The 20,632-nt window shown below is 45.3% G+C and overlaps 1 protein-coding gene and 1 long non-coding RNA gene across 13 annotated transcripts in view; one reads left to right on the top strand and one right to left on the bottom strand.

Annotated features, from left to right (window-relative positions):
- B3GALT5 (beta-1,3-galactosyltransferase 5) overlaps positions 1–19,393 on the top strand; it is a 33,282-nt gene extending 13,889 nt beyond the window's left edge. Inside the window, exons 2-6 of one of the 12 annotated variants that reach the window (XM_069014379.1) lie at positions 1,328–1,573; positions 10,987–11,125; positions 11,426–11,776; positions 13,626–13,805; positions 14,229–19,393. In XM_069014379.1, coding sequence (XP_068870480.1) covers positions 13,728–13,805; positions 14,229–15,182 — 1,032 coding nt within the window. In that variant the 5' untranslated portion in view covers positions 1,328–1,573; positions 10,987–11,125; positions 11,426–11,776; positions 13,626–13,727 and the 3' untranslated portion in view covers positions 15,183–19,393. The other 11 variants (XM_069014472.1, XM_069014563.1, XM_069014648.1 and 8 more) reach the window with 11 other exon arrangements.
- Positions 838–1,934, bottom strand: LOC138110523 (uncharacterized). Its single transcript, XR_011150976.1, has 2 exons — positions 1,870–1,934; positions 838–1,088 (listed from the first exon to the last, which is right to left on the bottom strand). It is a non-coding gene; the product is annotated as an uncharacterized lncRNA (long non-coding RNA).
- Positions 19,394–20,632: the final 1,239 nt, after the last annotated feature.

Below are 20,632 nucleotides of genomic sequence, written 5' to 3' on the forward strand. Positions count from 1 at the left end.
GCTCTGGGTGCCCAGCATGAGACAGACGTGGATCTGTTGGAGTGAGCGCAGAGCAGGGACACGAGGATGATCCAAGGGCTGGAGCACCTCTGCTAGAGAAACAGGCTGAGAGAGCTGGGATTGTTCAGCCTGGAGAAGAGAAGGATTCAGGGAGACCTTTGAGCCCCTCTCAGTTAATGTGTTACACGACAGCTGGAGAGGGACTTTCCATAAGGGCATGGTGACGGGACAAGGAAGAACAGCCTTGATTTTGGGCAGGGTTAGAATAGATATGAGAAAGAAATTCTTCCTGGTGAGGGTGGGCAGGCCCTGGCACAGGGTGCCCAGAGCAGCTGTGGCTGTCCCTGGATCCCTGGCAGTGCCCAAGGCCAGGTTGGACAGAACTTGGAGCAACCTGGAACAGTGGAAGGTGTCCCTCCCTGTGGCACTGGATGATCTTTAAGGTCTCTTCCAACCCAACCCATTCTGTGATTCCATGATTTCTCATTTTAGGGCTGCCCTGATGGCAGCCAGTGTGCAGTGTGATGTTCAGCAGCAGTGTGGGCAGAGTTTGGAGCCCCAGCCCCCGCACTGCTTTCCCATTTTCCATGGGAAAATGCCCCGTTTCCAGGTGGAGGGCAGAAGCTTTTGTGTGTGCAGTAGCTGTCAGACTTTGTAGGTCAGACTGTGACAAAGGAAGCACTTTCCCAAAACTAAAGGAAAGGTTTATTTAGGAACTTGGAGTACAAAGGAGAGAGTCATGCACACAGAAGGAGGCACAGGCATTCTTAGGTGTCTTAGCTAATGCTTCCTCATTACAGGAAACTAAAACAACGCAGGAGTGGGGTTTTTTTGAATAACAAAAAAAAAAAAAAAAAAAAAAAGCTTTTGGGGCCGTCCTTTCTGCAGCAAATCTGGAAGTGGATCTGGACTTCTCTTCTCACTCGTATTTCTCCTGTGAAGTACAACAAGCAAACAGCGTTTTGTGTGTCTCCTTAACTACATCTCTCCATCTCCAGCCTTGGAGTGGAGGGGGAGGAGAAAGGGAACTGCCAGCAGCTCGAAGTGATTGATCTGTCTCGTGTTTTTTCATGCTGCGCTCTAACAACCTGTTTCAAAAAAATGACAATGACAAATCAAAGCGAGTATTTTCTCGCTAGAAATTCACAGTGCCCTGGATCGTCCGTGGGCATTTTTCTATTAAATGGGCTGCTTTATCCATAACGTTTGTCTGGGAATATCCTTTTCTGTTGGAGCTTGCAGCCTGTAGAAGAGAAATGTCTTTCCCCCGGAGCCATTTGCTTCAATAATTGTTGTGGTGTGAAGCTGTCACTGTTGCTGTCCCCAGGGGCCAGTTTATCAAGGAGAAAGTGCTGCAGTTCTCCACGTGCTCCAAGTATTGAAAGTGGCCCTGGAAACGGCTCGGCTGTCCCGCCTGGACTTGTACTTTGCCCTGAAGCAAAGGCTTGCCTGTGCCTGGGGCCGAGGGCTGTGCGGAGCCCAGACAGCTCCGGGGTCAAGCAGACGCGGGACTCCAAGGAAAGGGGCGGTGAGCGGAGCCTGAGGGATGCTGTCACCCCGGAGCACGCACAGGGTGAGGTTTTTTTCCCATTTCCCCTTTCCCAGGGTTGTCGTTCCTCATCAGGAAACCCCCCCCCCCCCCCCCCCCGAGGGTGCCTCGATGCAGGCTTTTGAGAGGGGGATTTCTCTCCCACTGAGCAAATCAAGGCTGTGCTGCTGGTAATTGGGAGCGCCCGGCCGAACTTTCCCAGCGCCGGGAAGGGCTGGCGCTGCTCTGACACGGTTTCCAGCTGCCGCACCTGGCAGGACGCTGCCTCCCCCTCCCATCCAAAATATCCAAAATAACAACATTCACAGCCAGTTCCTAACCTGCCCTTCCCTGCCGATGGAGCCGCAGCGGTTCAGTGGGTCTGCTCCCCACGGGGGAGAGGGAGGGAGGAAGGGAGGGAGGCAGGAGAGGGAGGGAGAGAGAGAGGGAGGGAGGAGGGAGAGAGGGAAGAGGCAGGCGGGGAGTTCAGGTTACCGCTGCCGCATCGCCGCCTTCCTTCGCTTCTGGCTGCGGAGACGCAGCCGAGGATGAGCCCCTCGGGGATGGCCGGGCTCCGGGGGGACAGGGGGACGCCAGCACGGCTGTAGCCGGCGATCCCGCTGGGAAGAGCCGCCCGCCGCCGGAGCCGCTGGAGGATGCGCTGCGGGCGCCCGGGGTGAGGAGGTGCCTCTTCCTTCCCCTAGCTCCAGGTAGGACCCTGAGCAGCGACTGAGCCCCTTCGCCCGTGGGTGTGCCCTCGGAACCCCGTCTCCGACTTTCCCAAACTCTCCGACGGCCGCGGTGGGTGGGGAGAGGGAGAGGGAGAGGAGAGGGGGCTGCAGGTGTGACCCCGCTCGGAACACCGGGATCAAAATCCAGCCCTCCCTATCCGGGGATGTCCCCAGCAGTGCGTGGCCTCACAGTGGGCTCCGGACTGCGATGACCATCCCCTGGTAAAACGGGTATCGTGGTCATTGACACCACGGCAGACTGATTTGGGGGTGAGAACGCAGCCACGAGTAATCTCGTTTGCCGGACTTAACGGGTGTTTTACACGGGGGAACATTTTGGCAGCCCCACATGAAGACCAGGATCAGATAGGACAAAGCCAGGGCAGTGTTCTCCTCGCTGTCCTGCTGGGAGCTTGGATAAAATGCTGAAAAAAGAAGACTAACGAAGCACAGGTAAATAATTTAAAAAGCAGCCACTGGACCTGATCCCGCAAACATTTCTGTGTGTAATCAGCACTTTTAAAGCCAAGTAGTTATTGACAAGGGATTTGCCAGCATCAGGGCCCCGCTGTTGGATTTGAGTTCCTTTGCTTTCTGCCTGAGCCCTATAAGCCAAACGAGGAGCTGGACACTGTCCCTCCCAGGTAACATTCACCACGGGACAGCGAGGGGAGTTCCGATGCCTGTCCTGGGCTCTCTCTGCCCAGAGTGGAAACTCCCTGATGCCCAGGAAGATTTTTCCTCCCGAAGTACCAGACTTGCTGCTTTCACAGACACATGAATGCAAAGGGTTAGTTCAACTGTTGGAGGAGGATAAAGTTCCAAACATCACAAAACGACTGTGCCAAGAGGCAGCATGAAACCAAAGGGCAAAGCACAAGCACCAGGCTCACCTGCTCCAAGTGCTCCCCCAGCTTGAAATAGAGGAGTAAAAACATCTGCAAGGTAACATCCTGTCAGGTCCTTATCCTACAGTGATATCGTCAGGACTGAGCAGCACTCAAAGATTTAGAAGTAACATTGGAATATCTTTATTGGTAATTTTTCCCATTTTGAATTTTTTTTTTTTTTTGTACAATCTGCATAATTATCACTTCAGTGCTATTTTACTTCTTCCTTCATGTATCTTGAGACTGTTTCCAAGGGAGAAGAGCAAGATCTTCTTTCTATCTGAAATACCATTTTCAGTTTTATTTCTCTTTTGCATTAAGATGATAAAAAATGACAAGCAGTACTACTTGTAAATGAGGGTGCAATAAATAATTTGCTTTAGGGGCATAGAATTTTTGAACAATGGTGCTTCTATAACTCAGAGAACTGGACTTTTGGAGTCCTGGCAGTGGCCACAAGAGCCCGAGGAAGAAAGTTCCTCATTGCTTTGTTTATGAAGATAAGAAGAACGTGAGCTGGATTTTGTTCCTGTTCAGCACAATGAAGAACACGGGTTTACACAGGGTCAGGTTCCTCTGGTTCATCCCATTGTGGACAGTTGCTTATCTGTGCTGAGATCTGGTGTTTGGAATGTAGCAAGTAGGGTGAAATTGCTGATTCATGAGGCCATTCTGAAGTTAAATATGCCCATTAGCATCAGTGGTTGAAGGAGAGTGGAGGCACTGTAGGAGTAGAGGGAGCATTAGAAGAAGAGTCTATTAGTGCTGGAGAGAAACCCAGAAAGGGATGGTTGAAGGCATGGTTGACTCAGCAGGTGAAGAGAGGACAGTGATAGGAGGACAAGGCTTTTAGGCTGAATGTTTGGGAAGAAACCAAGATGAGAGAGCAAGGAGGGAGAACCCCAGGGCTGCTATTTTCCCTGCCTGTGAGAGAGGATGCCCTTGGCTGGCTGCCTGCCAGCTGTGTTTCCATCACCAGTGGAAATGGATTAAATCAAAAGTGTCCAAATATGCTCCTAAAAAGGACACAAAGCACCTGCAGTGGGGTTTGGACTGTACTGGGTGTCCTGTGCCGTGTCCCTGCATTGATGGTCCGAGCTCTGCAACAGGATGCCTCCAGCCCCCACTGCAGCATCTTTCTCCATCCTGGAAGAAGGATCTGGTCTTACTAAATACCCAAACTGAACGTTTTTGTGGGTGTTTTAGGGCCAGGATTCATCCAGAGAATTTTGCAGGTGGCTTGGAAAAGCAAACTGATATTTTAAAATAGAAGCGAGCTTCCTTAGCTTGGCTAAAGTCCCTGGGAACACATTTCTTTTTGACTCCTCAGCTGCAGCACTTCTTTCCTGCAACATTACCAGAGGAGCTGCACCTCCTGCCAGACTTTTTGCTGGTTTTGAGGGCAAAATCACATTTTGGTCTGAGGATGCTTTTTTGGCTTTTCCAAACAGATGTTATGAGCAAGCGCTCGTGGCTGGGTGGATGAGATCAAGGTGCATTAAGAGCTAATGGCTCTTGATGATTTTTTTTTTTAATAAAGAGGAAGATGCATCCTCTGCTTCAAAAGAATCCTGTGCCACAAAGGCTTCCCTCTGGCCATGATCTTTATTCTCCTTTAGGCATCTGGGTAGGGACAGAGGTGGAACCCAAGGCCACCTGGTCTGGGCCATTGCAACCATTTTTATAATGGAGATCTCCACACCCGAGGTGACACTTCTTTATCTGCCACTTTTCTGGGTGGATGTGGCCCACAAATGTTTGTTCTTTCCCTCACAAAAATTAAGATGGAGCTATTAAATGGGTGAATGTTGCCTGCAAAACTCCTCCTGTGCCTGTGCTCTGCCTCTGGGAGAGTGGCCGTGTTTAGGTTGTGTTTATACAATCTGCTGGGACTGTGGTTAACCACCAGTAAATCACCATCTGTGGTACAGAAAATATGATTCAGAGGAAGAAATGGTGCAAATTTGCCTCTACAGGGGTGAGTTTAAGGAGTTATTCTGGGTCAGGTGGCTCTTCTGAAATTGTCTCATAGCACAGTGGGGCATGGAAGTGAAACTTGCAGGGACTCTTACTCAGTTACTGAATTTTAACCAATTTATAATTTAAAGTTTCTCTATTTTTTTTGATCATGGTTTTTCTTTGATTGCTGTGAAAAATGTTTCTTTGCTTATTATAACTGTGCCAGTGTTGGCCAGGCTCTTAAGAATACAGCAAATATCTGTATATATCATATAATTTATACATTTCACTTGTATTGGCTTATATTAAGCTAGAATGTAACATCTCACTCTAATATTTTTTTCTCTAGAAAATTAATAACTTCTTTTTTTTTACTGTACTTTTTTTTTTCTTTTAATTGTTTTTAATTCTTTCCTTATTAAAACCTGAAGTGGTAAATAAAAACCAGCCCAATGTTTTTACAAAGAAAATTCAATCTGTTGTTGGAGTCACAGGGTCAATCAGCTAAATGGGTATTAGTAACATAATGACAGAACATAAGCCAGGCAACGAAGAAGGATTTGCAAATCCATAACAGTAATGCTCCTTTTCTATCTGTTGTCTAATTGATGGCTTAGGGACTCCTGCTCTGGGTCTGTGACAGAGTCACTCCCTGGCCATAAAACATTTTGGCCTTTCTGGAGACCCAGAAATTTAATTTTAAGCATGGAAAGCTTAAAATAAAACCCCAGCCCTCAGAGCCCCTCTTGCTGTGCACATCCCCTCAGAGGAGGCCTGGGAACAACTGGGAAAGCCAAGCCCCACCACAGCAGCCCTGCAGAAAAAATGAAAGAAAAACCAGAGAAAAATCAAAGAGACAAAAATAATCAGGACAAAAAAGAAAGGAAAAGAAAAGGGTGAGGATTTAAATAATGAGCCCAGAAACTCAGTGCTGAAGTGATAGAAACTGGTGTGTGTGGAGAAGAGGAACAGAGCCTTGCTCTGTCTTGCTGCTGGACTGACAAGGAGACACCATCCTGATAGCAGAAGCTGGTGAGATGTATTAGAGGGAAAAAGGTTCAGTAAGGGCAGCAGAAAAAGTTTTTCCCTTGTTCTGCACTTTTTTTGGGTTTCCACCCTTTTTCCCTTCCAGTTTGGGCGAGCACACTGTTAATACATGTTGCCCTAAGCCCCTCCCTTTGAAAAGTAGCATTTTAAAGTGCCAAGAGGGAGGCATTCAGCCTCATCACCTTGGTGGCCGCTCATGTGCAGCTCTTCCAGCTGGAAAAGTCACCCCTGGCTTGGGAGGCTCCACAGGGCACAGGGCAGGAGCCAGCCCAAGTTCCTGGGGGATGCCTGTCCCCATGAAACCCTCTATTTCAAGCAGAGGTTCACCACCCCTGGTTTTGGCAGCCCTGTGTGGTAGCTGGGCAGGTGCTGCTGCTCCTGACAAGGAAGGTGCCAGGCCATGTCCTGCTCCAGGAGGGGAGGGACAGCAAAAAACTGCTGAGCCAGAGAGCCCTGGCCATCCCTCCCTGCCTTCTGAGCTTGAGCTGCAGGGGACACCAGGCTGCCCATGTGTGTTCCCATAAAAAAGGTGACCCAGCTGCTGCTGAACTCATTGCATTGCCAGAGATGTCATTTTGGAGAGCTCCAAACCAGCCCCTGCTTCTCTGAAACACTTGCATTTAGGAAAAAAATAAATGTCCTGCTGTTCTTGACATTTTCTTATTATCTATGTGCATTTAATCCTTCTCTGTGTCATGCTGAGCTTATGAAAAAGCAATTTAGGGGCTGTATTCCAAGGAAAATCGGGAGTTAGCAGCTTGCTAGTCCTTATACCAGGGCACATGTTACAGTCAGTGATTGGGAAAGGAAAATGGGAATAAGGCTGCTGACTTTAACTGTGCAGGATTTGAGGTTGTAGCTCCTGGTCACACTCTTAAAAGTCGTGCCTCTGATTTTGGGGCTGCAGCTGTTTGAGTCTCTTTACAAAGTGAGGACTCTTGCAGGTGGTGCAAAGCACTTTGATCATTTGTGGTTTGGGATTTTCCCTGGCTGATGTGTGTGACCTCAGTGCAAAGACAGCACCCTGAACCCAGTGGCCCGACTGGAGCTTTGCCCCAGAAAAGTTAAGAAAAGTTTACTCCTTTAAATTGATATTTTGAACCTGTTCCTCAGGGGGACTGCAGACCTACTTCCCTCTCCCTGCCTCAGGCCAGACTGCTTTTCCTGAACTATATGGCTCATAGCCCTGATCTCTTGGTGCTGTTCAGATAATTACACTCATTAACAGACCTAAAGGAGACATCAGGTTAATTTTGATGGAGTAATTGGGCTTTGTCACAGGAGTTACCATGACCTGATCTCTGGGGAACACGAAGGGGTTCCACCAGGGTCAGTGGTGTGAGCAGAGAGACCCTAAAGCCAACCTGCTGCCCGTGGCAGGATGTAGGAGGGAGTTTGTGCCACTGGTGGAAATAGGGACTTGTAGAGAGTGCTGTGGTGTGGGATTTGGATTTCACACCTTGGCCACCTTCTTCATCGGGTCACAGTGAAAAATACCAGAGAGAACAAACATTTTCAGCTCCCCTGAAGCTGCTGAATAGACCTTAAAGTCTAACTGGCAAAAAAACCCCAAAATAAAACAATGTGAAAGTGTGCCCAGAGGATGATAAAACGTGTCTTGGACCAGTGGGGAAACAGATAAAGAGGCTTCCAGCGGGTTTTTGGCAGATTATGTAAAAAGAAGCAACAGAAAGAAAGTTAGAAAAGTTTATTCCTGCCAATTTTGGTGTCATTTCTGGTGAACCCACACAGGACAAGTGCCTGGTCTCCTGTGAAGCCTGGGGGAGTCTCTGGATTTTTCATCCTGGCACTGTAATTTTTCAGCAGAAAATCACAGATTCCCCCAGATTCATTTGGGACACAGGTAGGATCCCATTGTGACATTAATGCATTCTTTTGGGTTTGGGAATCCTGACCATATAAAATGTCTGAAAATTGGTATTTTGGAATTGGGTACTTTAGAATTTAATATCTTGAAGTTGGGTTATTTTGATATTTTGAAGCTTGATGTTCTGATGTTTTGAAATGGAATTATTTTAGTACTTTGGAACTTAGTATGCAAATATTTTGAAACTGGGTTACTTTAGTGTTTTGGAACTTAGTATTTTAATGTTTTAAATATGAGTTACTTTGGTATTTTAGAACTTAGCCCTCTGGTATTTTAAAACAGAGATTTTGAAACCTGGTTTTCTAATATTTTGGCGGAACAGCTACCAGCATTTAGATTGTCAAGGAAAAAAGAAAGTTTAAGACTTAGCTGTAAAGTCCTGTGCATAGAGGACTGAAAAGGCTGGCTGCAGGCATAGATAAGAGAGAAATAAAGATAAAACATTTGGGAGGAAAGTAAAAGTTGCCTGGCTCCTATTTTCATAGGACAATCCTCAGATGTTATTAGAATAAAACTACAGAAAAGCCAAGAAATGGACAGTTTTAATACAGGTAAACTACTTGATCTTGTAAGAGCAATATATCAAAATGTGCAAATCAAAAAAAAAAAAAAGAAAAAAAAACCAACAGGAAAAAACTAAACCAAAAATTATAGCAGCTCTAAAAGAAAACAGCAAAAAATTCTCGTCCCCAGGGAGGAGCCTTGAACAGGGGAAGGGGTTCAGTTCCTCAGCCTTCATTAGGAAGATTGGGAACAAATCAATGCACATTTTATAAAAAACATAGATACTGGAGGCAGGAGAATCCTCAGGTAAAACCCAGGACTCCTCCAAACCCTCTCATGGCAATAGCAGAGCCTCTGGTAACAGCCACACTAAGAAACGAAAAACTGGAATTTTTAGTAGGCACAGGAACCAATTATTCAGTATTAAATACCCTGCAAGGTAATGAGTTAAGTGATGCCTCCATCACAATTGTTGGTGCCACTGGAACTTGTGAACTGCACCCCTTTTTCAAACCAGTGAAGTTCAAAGTAGGAAAACTATAAATAACCCATCAATTTTGTACCTGCCTAACTCTCTGAAACAGTTATTAAGGAAAAACTTACTGGGAAAATTGAATGCACAAATCAAGTTTCAGGAAGGAGACTTTCAGATTAAAATCCCTGTGTCTAAATATGTGGAAACTTCAATTTTTATATTACAGGAACTGACTTTCCAATCTGAGCCTATTCCAAAGGAAATGAAGGATGCAGTAATCCCCATTGTGTGGGCCAGGGACATCCCTGGAAAATCAAAAAGAGCAGAACCTGTGGGAATCAAACTAAAATCAGACACAGGCCTGGTCATACAAAACCAATAGCCTTTAAAATCAACACATTGAAAAGGCTCATTACCTATCATTAACAAATTTTTAAGGTCCAGGTTGTTGGTGAACTCTAATTTTGCCAGTCAAAAATGTTAATACTAAAGATTATCAGTTAGTACAAGACTTAAGAGCAATTAATAAAATTGCTAACTAACCCAAAACACTCATAACCACACTGAAAAAAAAAGGAAACAAATAAATAAATAAATTTGGAATGGCTCACTGTAATAGATTTAAAGGAATTTCAGATTACTGGCCTACCCTTTGTATGGACTTTTTAAACTGCCCATAAAGACTTTATTATATGGCCTGATGATGCTTGGGCTGCTTTTAAATGACTTCAAAAGCACTAATGAGGCCTCCAGCTTTGAGCTTCCCAGATCCTGGGAAATCTTTTAAATTATTCCCTCATGCCAAGGATGGCCCAGCTGATTGTGAGCAGTCACAGCTATGGAGCTGTGGAGTCAGGTATTAAACCAGAATATAGTTCAAAAATTTGTCAGTTATTTGAAGCATTATATTCTAAATTTCACCCTGGTGGATGGGCAGTCACCCCTATGGCCAAGTAATAGTTCTTGAGAAAATAAAGCTGTGATAGAGGCTATCAAATGTAGCAGCTCTCCTGGAGATTATTGGCAAATTGACTTTACAGGACTTCCATGCAAAGAGAACTGTAAATATCTTCTAGTCCTAGTGGATCCCTTTTCTGGGTGGCCTGAAGAATTTCCCTGCTGCACCGACCTGGCAAAAGAAATAGTGAAAATATTGCTAAATCAAATATTTCCGTGCTTTGGAGCTCCTCTAGGAATGTCATCAGACAGAGAGTCTCATTTTATTGCAGGAACAGTGGGGCAAGTTAGCAAGGCCTTGGGAATTCAGCAGGATTTACACACTCTGTGCCAGCCACAGGCCAGTGGGAAGGTGAAAAGAATGAATTATGCTATTAAACTTAAATTATTATCCCCAACCAGAACAAAATTGAGGAAAGAGAATGAATAACCTGGTAACTAAACTGTTGCTCATACGTGTAAGATGTATCTTAATAGTCAACCAAAATCTTTGTTTGCCAAAAACTCCTTTAGAGTTTCATGAAAATTCCTATGAAAATTTAAAGCAGCTAAAAGATTAAATGTAACTAATTGCTGGATAGAATGTTGGAAGGAATGAGGCTCTACAGAACCACATGGCCTTAAGGAAAAATGTGCTATTACAGGACAAGAATGCTGCACTTACATCAGGGATGAGTTGGAAGCCCAGCAGACGAAAATTGATAGAAAAAGCAATTGAAGAGTGGCCAAAAAAAGAAAATTCTTTGATGAGGTTGGCTTAATTCATGGCTACCAAATTGGAGAGCCCTGTGCAGTCATTTGTAACCATTGCAGTGTGTGCACTTGCTTGTATTCAATGTTAGAGTTGTAACACTTTGTGCTGAAAAATGAAGAATTGAGACTTGTCTAAAAGAGACAGTCTCAAGAAAAAAGGGGATATTTAATAAATAACAAAGAGAATAAAAAAAATTCAACTCCCCTTAAGTTGATGGGAGAGAGCAGAGTCTTTTTTTACGTGCTCATTTCAGGTGTGTGTGAGAGGAGGCTGCACCTCCCACATTGTTTGGTGCCAGCATTCCATGCAAGCCACGTTTGGATCTGCAGAGACCCAGGAGGTGCCAGTCAGTTTAAGAAAAGTCTCTAGGACATGAAGCAGGCAATTTTTTGGTAAGGCCCTTCATAAAATATTTTGCAGTTGGAACAACAGGAGATGGAAAAAGCTTTGAGATAATTAAAAACTGTGATTTCTGACTGAGATCACAGGGAAAAGTCAAGTATAACATCATGAAAAAGGACTTGATATAAAACCAGAAAGATTTGCTTTGATGCAAAATGGGGATGGGATGGGGGCTCAGCATCCCAGGGGTAAGGAGACAATACCAGGGTGATTTAATCCCCTGGTACAGAAACTTCAGTGCTCCAAGGAGCTGCCCTGCCTCTGCTAATACAAATGGTTTTCGTGTTCAGAATTCTCCCCGTTCACCTGCAAACAAGAATTGAATGGATGGTTTTTGGAGAACAATGGCTTTGGCAAGAGGAAGCAGCTTGTGTCTGTCATCCCTCTCTCAGTAAATCCAAGGTCGGATGGGGCTTGGAGCAACCTGGGATAGTGGAAGGTGTCCCTGCCCATGGCAGGGAGGTGGAACTGGATGATCTTTAAGATCCTTTCCAACCCAAACATTCCATGATTCCAGGTTACACATGGATGGATTACACAGCTGGGGAGGCAGAGACAGCTGAGACACCAAACTGGGGACGCCCAAGGTGCTACTGGTGGGATCTGGGCCTCGCTCCCCACCCCCTTCCACAAATACCTCAGTGAGTAATGGCAAATGTTCCATGTGAGGGGAAAAGAGCTCCCTTCCTCCACTTCCAGACAGCCCCAACTTTGCCTTTTGATGATCAAGCTGATGACAAAAGCTGGTCAGAACCAAAGGAGACTTCGCTCTGGGATAGTGGGCGCTTTGTATCAAGCCACTGCCTATCCCTTGATCCCTGCACAGGGCCCTGCTGGGAAAGGATGCATGGACACGTGTGCCTCTTGCTAAACTTATAAAATATGGTTACACTTTGCATGCATTTACAAACATTTGCATTGCCCAGTGAGTGTTTGTGTGTTTATGTGTGTATACGAGCTGTGCTCCTTCACACATCGGCTGAATCAGGAGGACAGTGTGGCTCTGGAAAGGCAGAATGGTGAAGGTGGGAGGCTGCTCTCCCAGCTGTCCAAAACAAGGACCTTTTAAAGTTTTTTTAGATCTGTTACCAGTGCTGGAAAGAAAAGTAAACAATGGTCATGTTATATCAGTCTGATTCTACTGAAATCTTGTAAAATGGTTGTTGTGTGTTAGGGCATCTTGCACTTCAATATTTGTGAAAAGGTTTTAATGGGTTTAATACAAAATTGGTCTCAATTTTTTAATTAATTCAGTGTTTGGTTTGTACGTGTTCTGGAATTTCTGTGACAGAGAAATATCAGGCAGATATTGTTCCTGGTGACAGGAATAAATCTCTTGTACATCTCCATTGTCAACCTCAAAACACCATTCTGTCCTGAAAACACAATTCAGGATATTCATGTGCTTCCTCCCAGGCCACTGAAGAATGTTAAAACAGATGCAGAGAAGATTTTTGTATAATCTTTTGTATATACATATATATATCTGTGAATGTATCATCTCACAATTTTACGTATGTATTTAACTAAAGCAGTTTTAAAGTTAATTACAGAACTACTCTGAACTGTACATACAAGAAAAAATCCTTATCTATTTAAGGATAAAGTTAATTTGAATATAAGTGCCAGAAGAAATGTGAACTTCTGAAATATTTTCAAAATTCATCAGTGAATCATTGCAAAAAAGCATTTCACTGTGGGGGGAATGCCAGTAAACCAAGACTCCAGTTCTACTTGTTCCATGCTTTTAAGAATCACTGAAGTTAATGGGAACATTCTTATGGGTAAAATGAACTGGATTTGGTTCCAGGAACACCTGGCTGGACATTCAAATGAACTTAAATCCTGCAATGCAAAACCTTTGATTGCCTGGAAAGGGGAATTTGAGCAAAAGGAAGGCACTAATCTGACTTGGGGGAGCCTACACAGAACATTCCTGGTCAGAAGGCAAAGATCAAAGTCCCCAGAACGCTGCAGCTCTGGGCATGGTTAACTTGGTTTGCTGTGCTTTTAGATGGGGAGCCAGATACAACTCTTTGTTAAGAAGGGGGAAAGGGGAAGGAGATGCATTTTCCCCCCTGATAAAAATTGCCTCATCCTAGTGCTCTAACATAGTAGTTGGTGGGTCTGTGGCTTACTGGAATGAGCAACACGAGCCTTAAGCTCCTCTCACCAGGTTAATTAATGGAGATGTGTAACATTTTGGCACTGTAAGGTTTTTGGGCTTGCTTTGATAATTTTTCTCTCACTCAAAATTTCTGTTAGATTTATAGGCAGATGTGCAGCTCATTAATCTACTACAAGGTTAAATGAGTGAACATTGTTGTTGTTGTTCGGATCTCTCTCCCTTAAAGAGGAGAGGGGAATAGGATAACCCCCTTCTTACCTCAGCATGTCCTAGTGAGTCAAACTCAGCACTCAAACTCTGCACAAGCTGAAACATCCAAACAATGTGACCCACTGCTGTTTTGGTTTTTTTCTTGTCTTCAGAGCACCTGACCCAACGTCAAAAATGTGACGCATAGCCCCTGCAGCAAAAGGATCAGGAGCAGTTTCTGGGCTGGTGCAAGAGCCCCACAGGACACAAAGGTGATGAAGATGAGAGGAACCTGGCTGGGTGTGCCTGTTGGACACCTGCTGGCTCTGGGACAGCACAAATGGAGAAACATGGTATTTAAAAAAAACCCCAAACCCCCCATCATTGTTATTCTCTGCCCTGTGATATGGGCACATAATCTGCTCCTTCTCTGGCCCTGGTGGGTCTAAACTTGGTTTGTAGGGTGCTGAAAATGGGGAGCAGGTTTGAAGCATCAGCCTGGGTAATGTGGTGTCAGTGGACACGCTTGTGTGGATGTCTGAGGACACAGTGGCTTGGAGGGCAGATTCAAGTTAAGCCCAAGTGTGAGTCTGCCAGCAGAACATCTCGTGGGGGTGACAGGAGGGGAAATGCACGTGGGTGAGTGCCCTCAAACAGGCAGCTTTCAGTTAGAGCTGACCTGGCTTTAAATCCCTGTGCAGGGAGTTGGGAGCACAGCACTGAGAGGAAGCAGGGATTATTTTTATGGATGTGCTGTTCCTTCTTGTTCCTTTCAGATGGATTTCAGAAAGTTCAGGCTGTTTGTCTGCCTGGCCGGGCTCAGCAGTGCCAGCTTCTGGGTTTTGTACAGCTGGCCCAGGTTCTGCCTGTTCTGTGAGAACAGCCAGGGTTACATATTCCCCACAGAGACTTTCAGGAGGCTCGAAGGGAACTTCTCTTTGCTCCCAGACATCGACTGCCACAAGAGCCCTCCTTTCCTTGTCCTGCTCGTGGCGTCCTCCTTCCAGCAGGTGGATGCCAGGATGGCCATCCGGCACACCTGGGGCAAGGAGAGGACGGTGGCTGGGAAGAGCCTGGTGACGTTTTTCCTCCTGGGAAGCCCTGTGGATCCCAGCCAGCAGGCTGGCATCGCTGAAGAGAGCCAGAGGTACAGAGACATCATCCAGAAGAACTTTACAGACACCTATTACAACCTGACCCTGAAGACCATGATGGGAATGGAGTGGATTCACCGGTTTTGTTCCCAGTCCAGCTTCGTGATGAAAACCGACACAGACGTGTTTGTCAACGTTTTTTACCTCACTGAGCTGCTTCTGAGGAAAAAGAAAACTGCTGGGTTCTTCACAGGCTTTTTAAAACTGCATGAGTACCCCATAAGGACAAGATGGAGTAAGTGGTATGTGAGTAGGGAGGAGTATCCAGGAACGACCTACCCACCCTTTTGTTCCGGGACTGGATATGTTTTATCCAGCGACGTAGCCAGTCAGATCTACAACATTTCTGAGAGTGTTCCATTCATTAAACTGGAGGATGTGTTCATAGGGCTGTGCCTTGCCAAATTAAAAATTCAGCTGGAGGAGCTTCACTCGGAGCAGACGTTTTTCCCGGAAAGGATCAGGTTCTCTGTCCCTCGCTTTAAGAAAATCGTGACGTGCCATGAAATAAAACCATCTGAGCAGCTGAGCTACTGGAATCGCCTGGTGGCAGGAAATCAAGGAGGAGTGCTCTAGCACCTACCCTGCTCCACTTAACGAACTGAAATTCTCTGCTTTTACAGGGCTGCTCCCAACTCCAGCAAACTCCCAATTAACTCCAGCTCCATCTCGTTAAAGACTTTTTAAATGGTCATTTTAATCACAGAATCAGAGAATTGTTAAGGTTGGAGAAGACCTCCAAGATCATTGAGTCAAACCTTTGACCTAACACCACCTTGTCAACTAAGCCAGAGCCCTGAGTGCCACATCCAGTCATTCCTTGAACACCTCCCAGGGCAGCCCCTTCCAGTGCTTAACCACCCTTTCTGTGAAAAAATTCCCTGTTTCTGCCCAAGAATATGCAAACCTCTTTCTCTCCCCTTCACTCCCACCTCCGTGCATCCCTGCTCTACCCAAGTTATAATTATGATTAATTTTTGTTTTCTGAAACATTCAGGCCTGCTAACCTGCCCTCCAAATCTTTCTGCCAGAGGCCTGGGAACATTTCTGCAGTACCAAACAAACAGTCAAAGCACTTCTGTTCAGAGAATAAAATTTGCACCATCTTCCTGGTCGCCCTTGATGAATTACTGCAGCCATCTGTGCAGGCATGTAAGGAATGGTATTTGTAGCTGTCAGGATGCTCCCTCCTGGCAGAGGAAGCTGCAGCCCTGCCCTTGCAGCCAGCTCTGTGTGGGCTGAGCTGCAGCCTGGCACAGATCCCTCCTTCAGTCTACACCAATTTTTTTTGCAGAGATGGTAGAATTTGCCCATGCAATGCTCTTGGGACAACCTTGGGCACTGCAGGTCACCTGGTGGATGTGTAAAAGCTGCTGCAGCTGCTTCCTGGTGTGTGTGCTTCCTGGTGGAAATAATCCATGGTGGAGCCAGTGGAGGGTGTCCTGCTCTTCCTATTAAAATAGACCCTGGAGACATCTTTTATATTTGTGTCTCACTTTGATTGCCTGAGAGCTACTGTGAATGGTTTGGCAAGGCTAAACTAGAGTCACTAACAGTGATTTAGACATTTTTTTCCAATGAGAAACTGGGTGTGTGAGGGAGAAGACAGGAGGATATTTCTCTTTTGAACAAGACCTAGTGGTCTTGTTGTGCTCAAGTAATCATTCAGACCAGGAGCCCTATCTCTTACTTCATTCCCAAGAAAAGCCTCATGAAATCTCTGAGGTGATTATAAGTGTCAGAGATAAGGAGCAGGGTCTTTACAACAGATGCTGTGAAAAATACTTCAGGGCTCTGAGGAGGGAGAAGGGAGCTCAGAAATCCTCCCTTATGCAATGGTCCTGTTTGATTTTCCTGCAGGCACAGGCAAGGTCGGTGTTAGCAGCACGGAGTGCCTGTAATGTCTGTGTGAAGTGTTTCTTTCCAAAAAGCAGTGAAGAGTCTATTCTGTTCCTGAGGGGAGCTGAGGGGACCCAACACCCAGCATGGTAAAAGCATGGAAGAAAGACAGGAAAAGAGATTTTATTATTTTGGTGTTATTTATTTTTTATTGTTTCTTTTCATTTAAAAGGATTCTTCTTTCTTTCTTTTCAAATCCTTCTTGGCGAGGATTTCTCAAGTATCTCTTTTTACTTGCCTGTGTCTGAAGAGCAGGATAAATATTTTCAGCAGGAAAACCCTGAGAAGTGTTTAATAATGGTCATATTATTTATTTTCTTCTGGTGTAGAGTAACCTGAGATCATGCACTTACTTTTGACCACTGATGACGGAAGAAGCAATGTTTATTTTTTTTGTCAGAAGAATAGCCTTCTTCATTTTAAGATTCTTCAATAAACTTTTAATAATTTATTTAAATAATTAAAATATTTAAGCAGCTCAATTTTACTTAAAGTTCAGCTATTTTCTGAATACTTTTGCTGCCTTCAAAAAGTGTGATGGGTCAGACTGATAAAGCCAAGCAACATCTTTTAATCACTATTCTTTCCATGTACTAGGCAGAAATATCTTTTGCCATTCATTGCTCTTGTGCCCAAGGTGCAGACTGGTTTTTCCTTTAATTTATGGAAAAATGGCGAGCAGAAGGGAATGTTTCCTGGTCATTCCTAGCTCCCTGTCTTGAGGGGTTGAGGTCTGTGAGCTGGGACAGCATCATCAGCCCGATGTTCTCCTCTTTTTCTCAGAGGTAATAATATAGTCATAAATAATAATAAAACAATAATGAAATAATCCTGCAGGCAGTTGAAGGTCTCACTTCCACCTCTGTGCCTGGTGTCAGCAGTCTGTGGCTTTGCATCAGCATAAAAAGAGTCACTCTTGAGGACCAAGTCCAGCTCAACCTCTTGGCTGTGGCTGTTATTGGAGTTCAGGAGTGCTCCCAGTTAACTTGAATGCAGCTGCTAACTGGGAAGACGGTGCTGCTCTCAGTCAGTCACTTTTGCAGACTCAACCACTGTATTTTTGGGGCTAAATCCTAGTAGGAGGTGGCAGGGAGGTGGACATGGATGATCTTTAAGGTCCCTTCCAACCCCAACCCAACCATTCTGTGGTTCTATGAAATCCATTGCTGATGTGCTGTTGGGAGTAAGTCCTCGGGCATGGTCTGAGAAACCATCCTGATCCTGTTTCCAGGGAGATGCATTTGTAATTTCAAGTGACCTGTACAAGATGTCTCTGTTGCTGCCTTCAGAATGTTTTGTCCCCACATCAGTCTCTAATGGCCTGGCTGTCCATGAGCATTTAATTTGTTACTGCTGAAGCTCTGCTGAGGAGCAGATGAGTCCAGGTTGAAATGTCAGGGATCCTGGGAGCCTGTTCCTCTCCTCTTTGCAAAGTGGCTTCCCAAGTGAATGCTTTTAGTTGCTGCACAGAATTTTCCTCAATGTAATGATTTTCTTTGTGCAAATCAGAAAATAATCTTGTAATTCACAGAATCACAGAATTGTTTAATTTGGAAAAGACCTCCAAGTTCACTGAGCCCAACCATTAACCCCAAAACCATGCCCCTAAGCACCACGTCTACACATTTTGTGAAGACTTCCAGGGAGAGTCATTCCACCACTTCCTTGGGCAGCCTGTTCCTGTGCTTGGCCACCCTTTCTGTGAAGAAATTTTTCCTATGTCCAATCTAAACCTCCCCAGGTGCAACTTGGAGCCATTTCCTCTTGTCCTGTTGCTTTTTTTACTTGGGAGAAAAGACCAACCCTCACCTTGCCACAACCTCTTGTCAGGGAGTTGTGGAGAGCAATGAAGTCCCCCCTGAGCCTCCTTTTCTCCAGACTAAATTCTTCCCTGCTCCCTAGGCTGTTTTGAATAAGAATATATTAATTGAATAATAATAAGCTACCCTGCTGGAAAATGTGTTTAAGAAAAAGCAGATGATTGCATGTAAGGCAAATCCATTTGTTTAAACAAAACCACTGTGCTAGTGAGTTTATATGTATCAGCTAAATTAAATTAGCTTTTGCAGCTGAGGCCTCAGATCATGAATTTTAAAACAATCAAAACAGCATTAGTGGCCTTTTGCAAAATTATATGTATTTTACTATGAAAAACCATCACAAAATGATCAGAAATATAACTAGAACTGTAAACACAATACTGCAGTGTACATATACTTATTTTTTTAAGTTTTGTATTGGCTGATAAAAGAATTCGGGCAGTTTGGGGGCAGTTTGGGGGCAGTTTGTGTGCAGAAGTAGAGCACTACCCCAGTGTTTTTATGCATTCTGGGTTAGAAGATCATTAATTTTTTTTTTTTTTAATAGCTTTGAAAAGGTCATCTGAAAGTTCCTCCATTGCTTCTAAGTAGGGAGGAGTACAGAAATCAGCAGAGCTGACAGTGTTTTAGCGTTGGTTGCATTTCCACACACTCTATTTCTTCCAAGATCAGTTTTTGGATGCAGAAAAATTGATACAATTTTTTTTCCCCCACAACCCTAATTAATCAACTAACGCGTTCTCAGTTTAAATTAGGATTTTCAAGGATTTGGTCTCACAGCTCCTCTGACTCAGCCTCACTGTGGAGGTACAATGCTCCCAGGCACTTCTGAAAATACAGGGTGGATTTCTGCAGTGGAAGTTTTGCCTCACATGGAGGTGCAAGGGGACACAAAGGCTCCTGGTGTGTGCAGGATGTGACAGGAATGCTGCTCCTCCCGGATTTGTGCAGGTGACAATGCAATGTCAATGTCAAACATGTGCCAATGTTTGTATTGTTTGCATAGAACATGAGAGTGTTGAGCCAACAGTTCCATGTTTGATATTTTAGTAAAGAATTTTGCTACCACGCTGTTGTGTGTGTTCACTTGTCTTCCCAGTTGTGGTTGTATCAACATTTTGGGGTGTCGTCAAGTTAGGGGGCTGGTTCCTTTTCCAGTTGAAATCAGTAGAAATGTAGAATTGTTTAGATTGGAAATGACATTTAAAGGCATTGAGTCCAACCTTTAACCCAGCACTGCTGAGTCCAGCACTAACCCCTGTCCCCAAGTGCCACATCCACAGGGCTTTTAAATCCCCCCGGGGATGGGGACTCCAGCACTGCCCTGGGCAGCTGTGCCAAGGCTTGAGCACCTCTCAGGGAAGAAATTTTCCTTAATATCCAATCTAAACTTCTCCCTGGCTCAACTTGACACCGTTTCATCATATCATTTGTTCCCTGGGGGCAGAGCCCGACCCCCCCGGCTGCCCCCTCCTGTCAGGGACTTGTGCAGAGCCACAAGGTCCCCCCTGAGCCTCCTCTGCTCCAGGCTGAGCCCCTTTCCCAGCTCCCTCAGCCGCTCCTGGGGCTCCAGCCCCTTCCCAGCTCCCTTCCCTGCCCTGGACACGCTCCAGCCCCTCCAGGGCTCTCCTGCAGGAGCCAGAACTGGGCACAGCCCTCGAGGGGCCTCTCAGTGCCCAGCACAGAGGGACAATCCCTGCCCTGCTCCTGCTGGACACACAATTCCTGATCCAGCCCAGGTGCCAGTGGCCTCTTGCCCACCTGGGCACCCCTGGGCTCGTGTCCAGCCGCTGGCACAGCACCCCCAGGGCCTTTCCCAGCTTTCCAGCCCCTCTGCCCAGCCTGGAGCTCCATGGGGTTGGTGTGACCCAAGGGCAGGACCCAGGACTTGGCCTTGTTAAATCTGAAACTGTTGAATTTTCTCCCTTTCCCAAAAATGACTTAGGAAACAGCGAGGGAATTGGAAGAAAAAGATAAATTTAACCACAGCTGATACTTTTGGAAAGAACAAGAACCAACCTGAGATGATTTCTGCCCGACTGTGTGCCTGGGGATGGCTATCGTGGTCCTTCTGGGGCCTGGAAGTACAGGGCTATTCTCTTATCACTTTAAAGAGAAATGTGGAATAACTGAAGACTGTCAGACTGTTTTCCAAACACAAGCACTTATGAACTAAAAACCATAAAGGGAGAAGTTCTCCCTTACTGCCTTTATCTTTTATTTTCTCTTGCTTACATTTTTGATGTATTTTGCTTGGGTTTTTTTTTTGCAGCTGGACTTAAATCCATTAGTTCATGACAGAAATAT

Source organism: Aphelocoma coerulescens, chromosome 1 (genome assembly GCF_041296385.1).
Source record: "Aphelocoma coerulescens isolate FSJ_1873_10779 chromosome 1, UR_Acoe_1.0, whole genome shotgun sequence".
Lineage (NCBI taxonomy): Eukaryota > Metazoa > Chordata > Aves > Passeriformes > Corvidae > Aphelocoma > Aphelocoma coerulescens.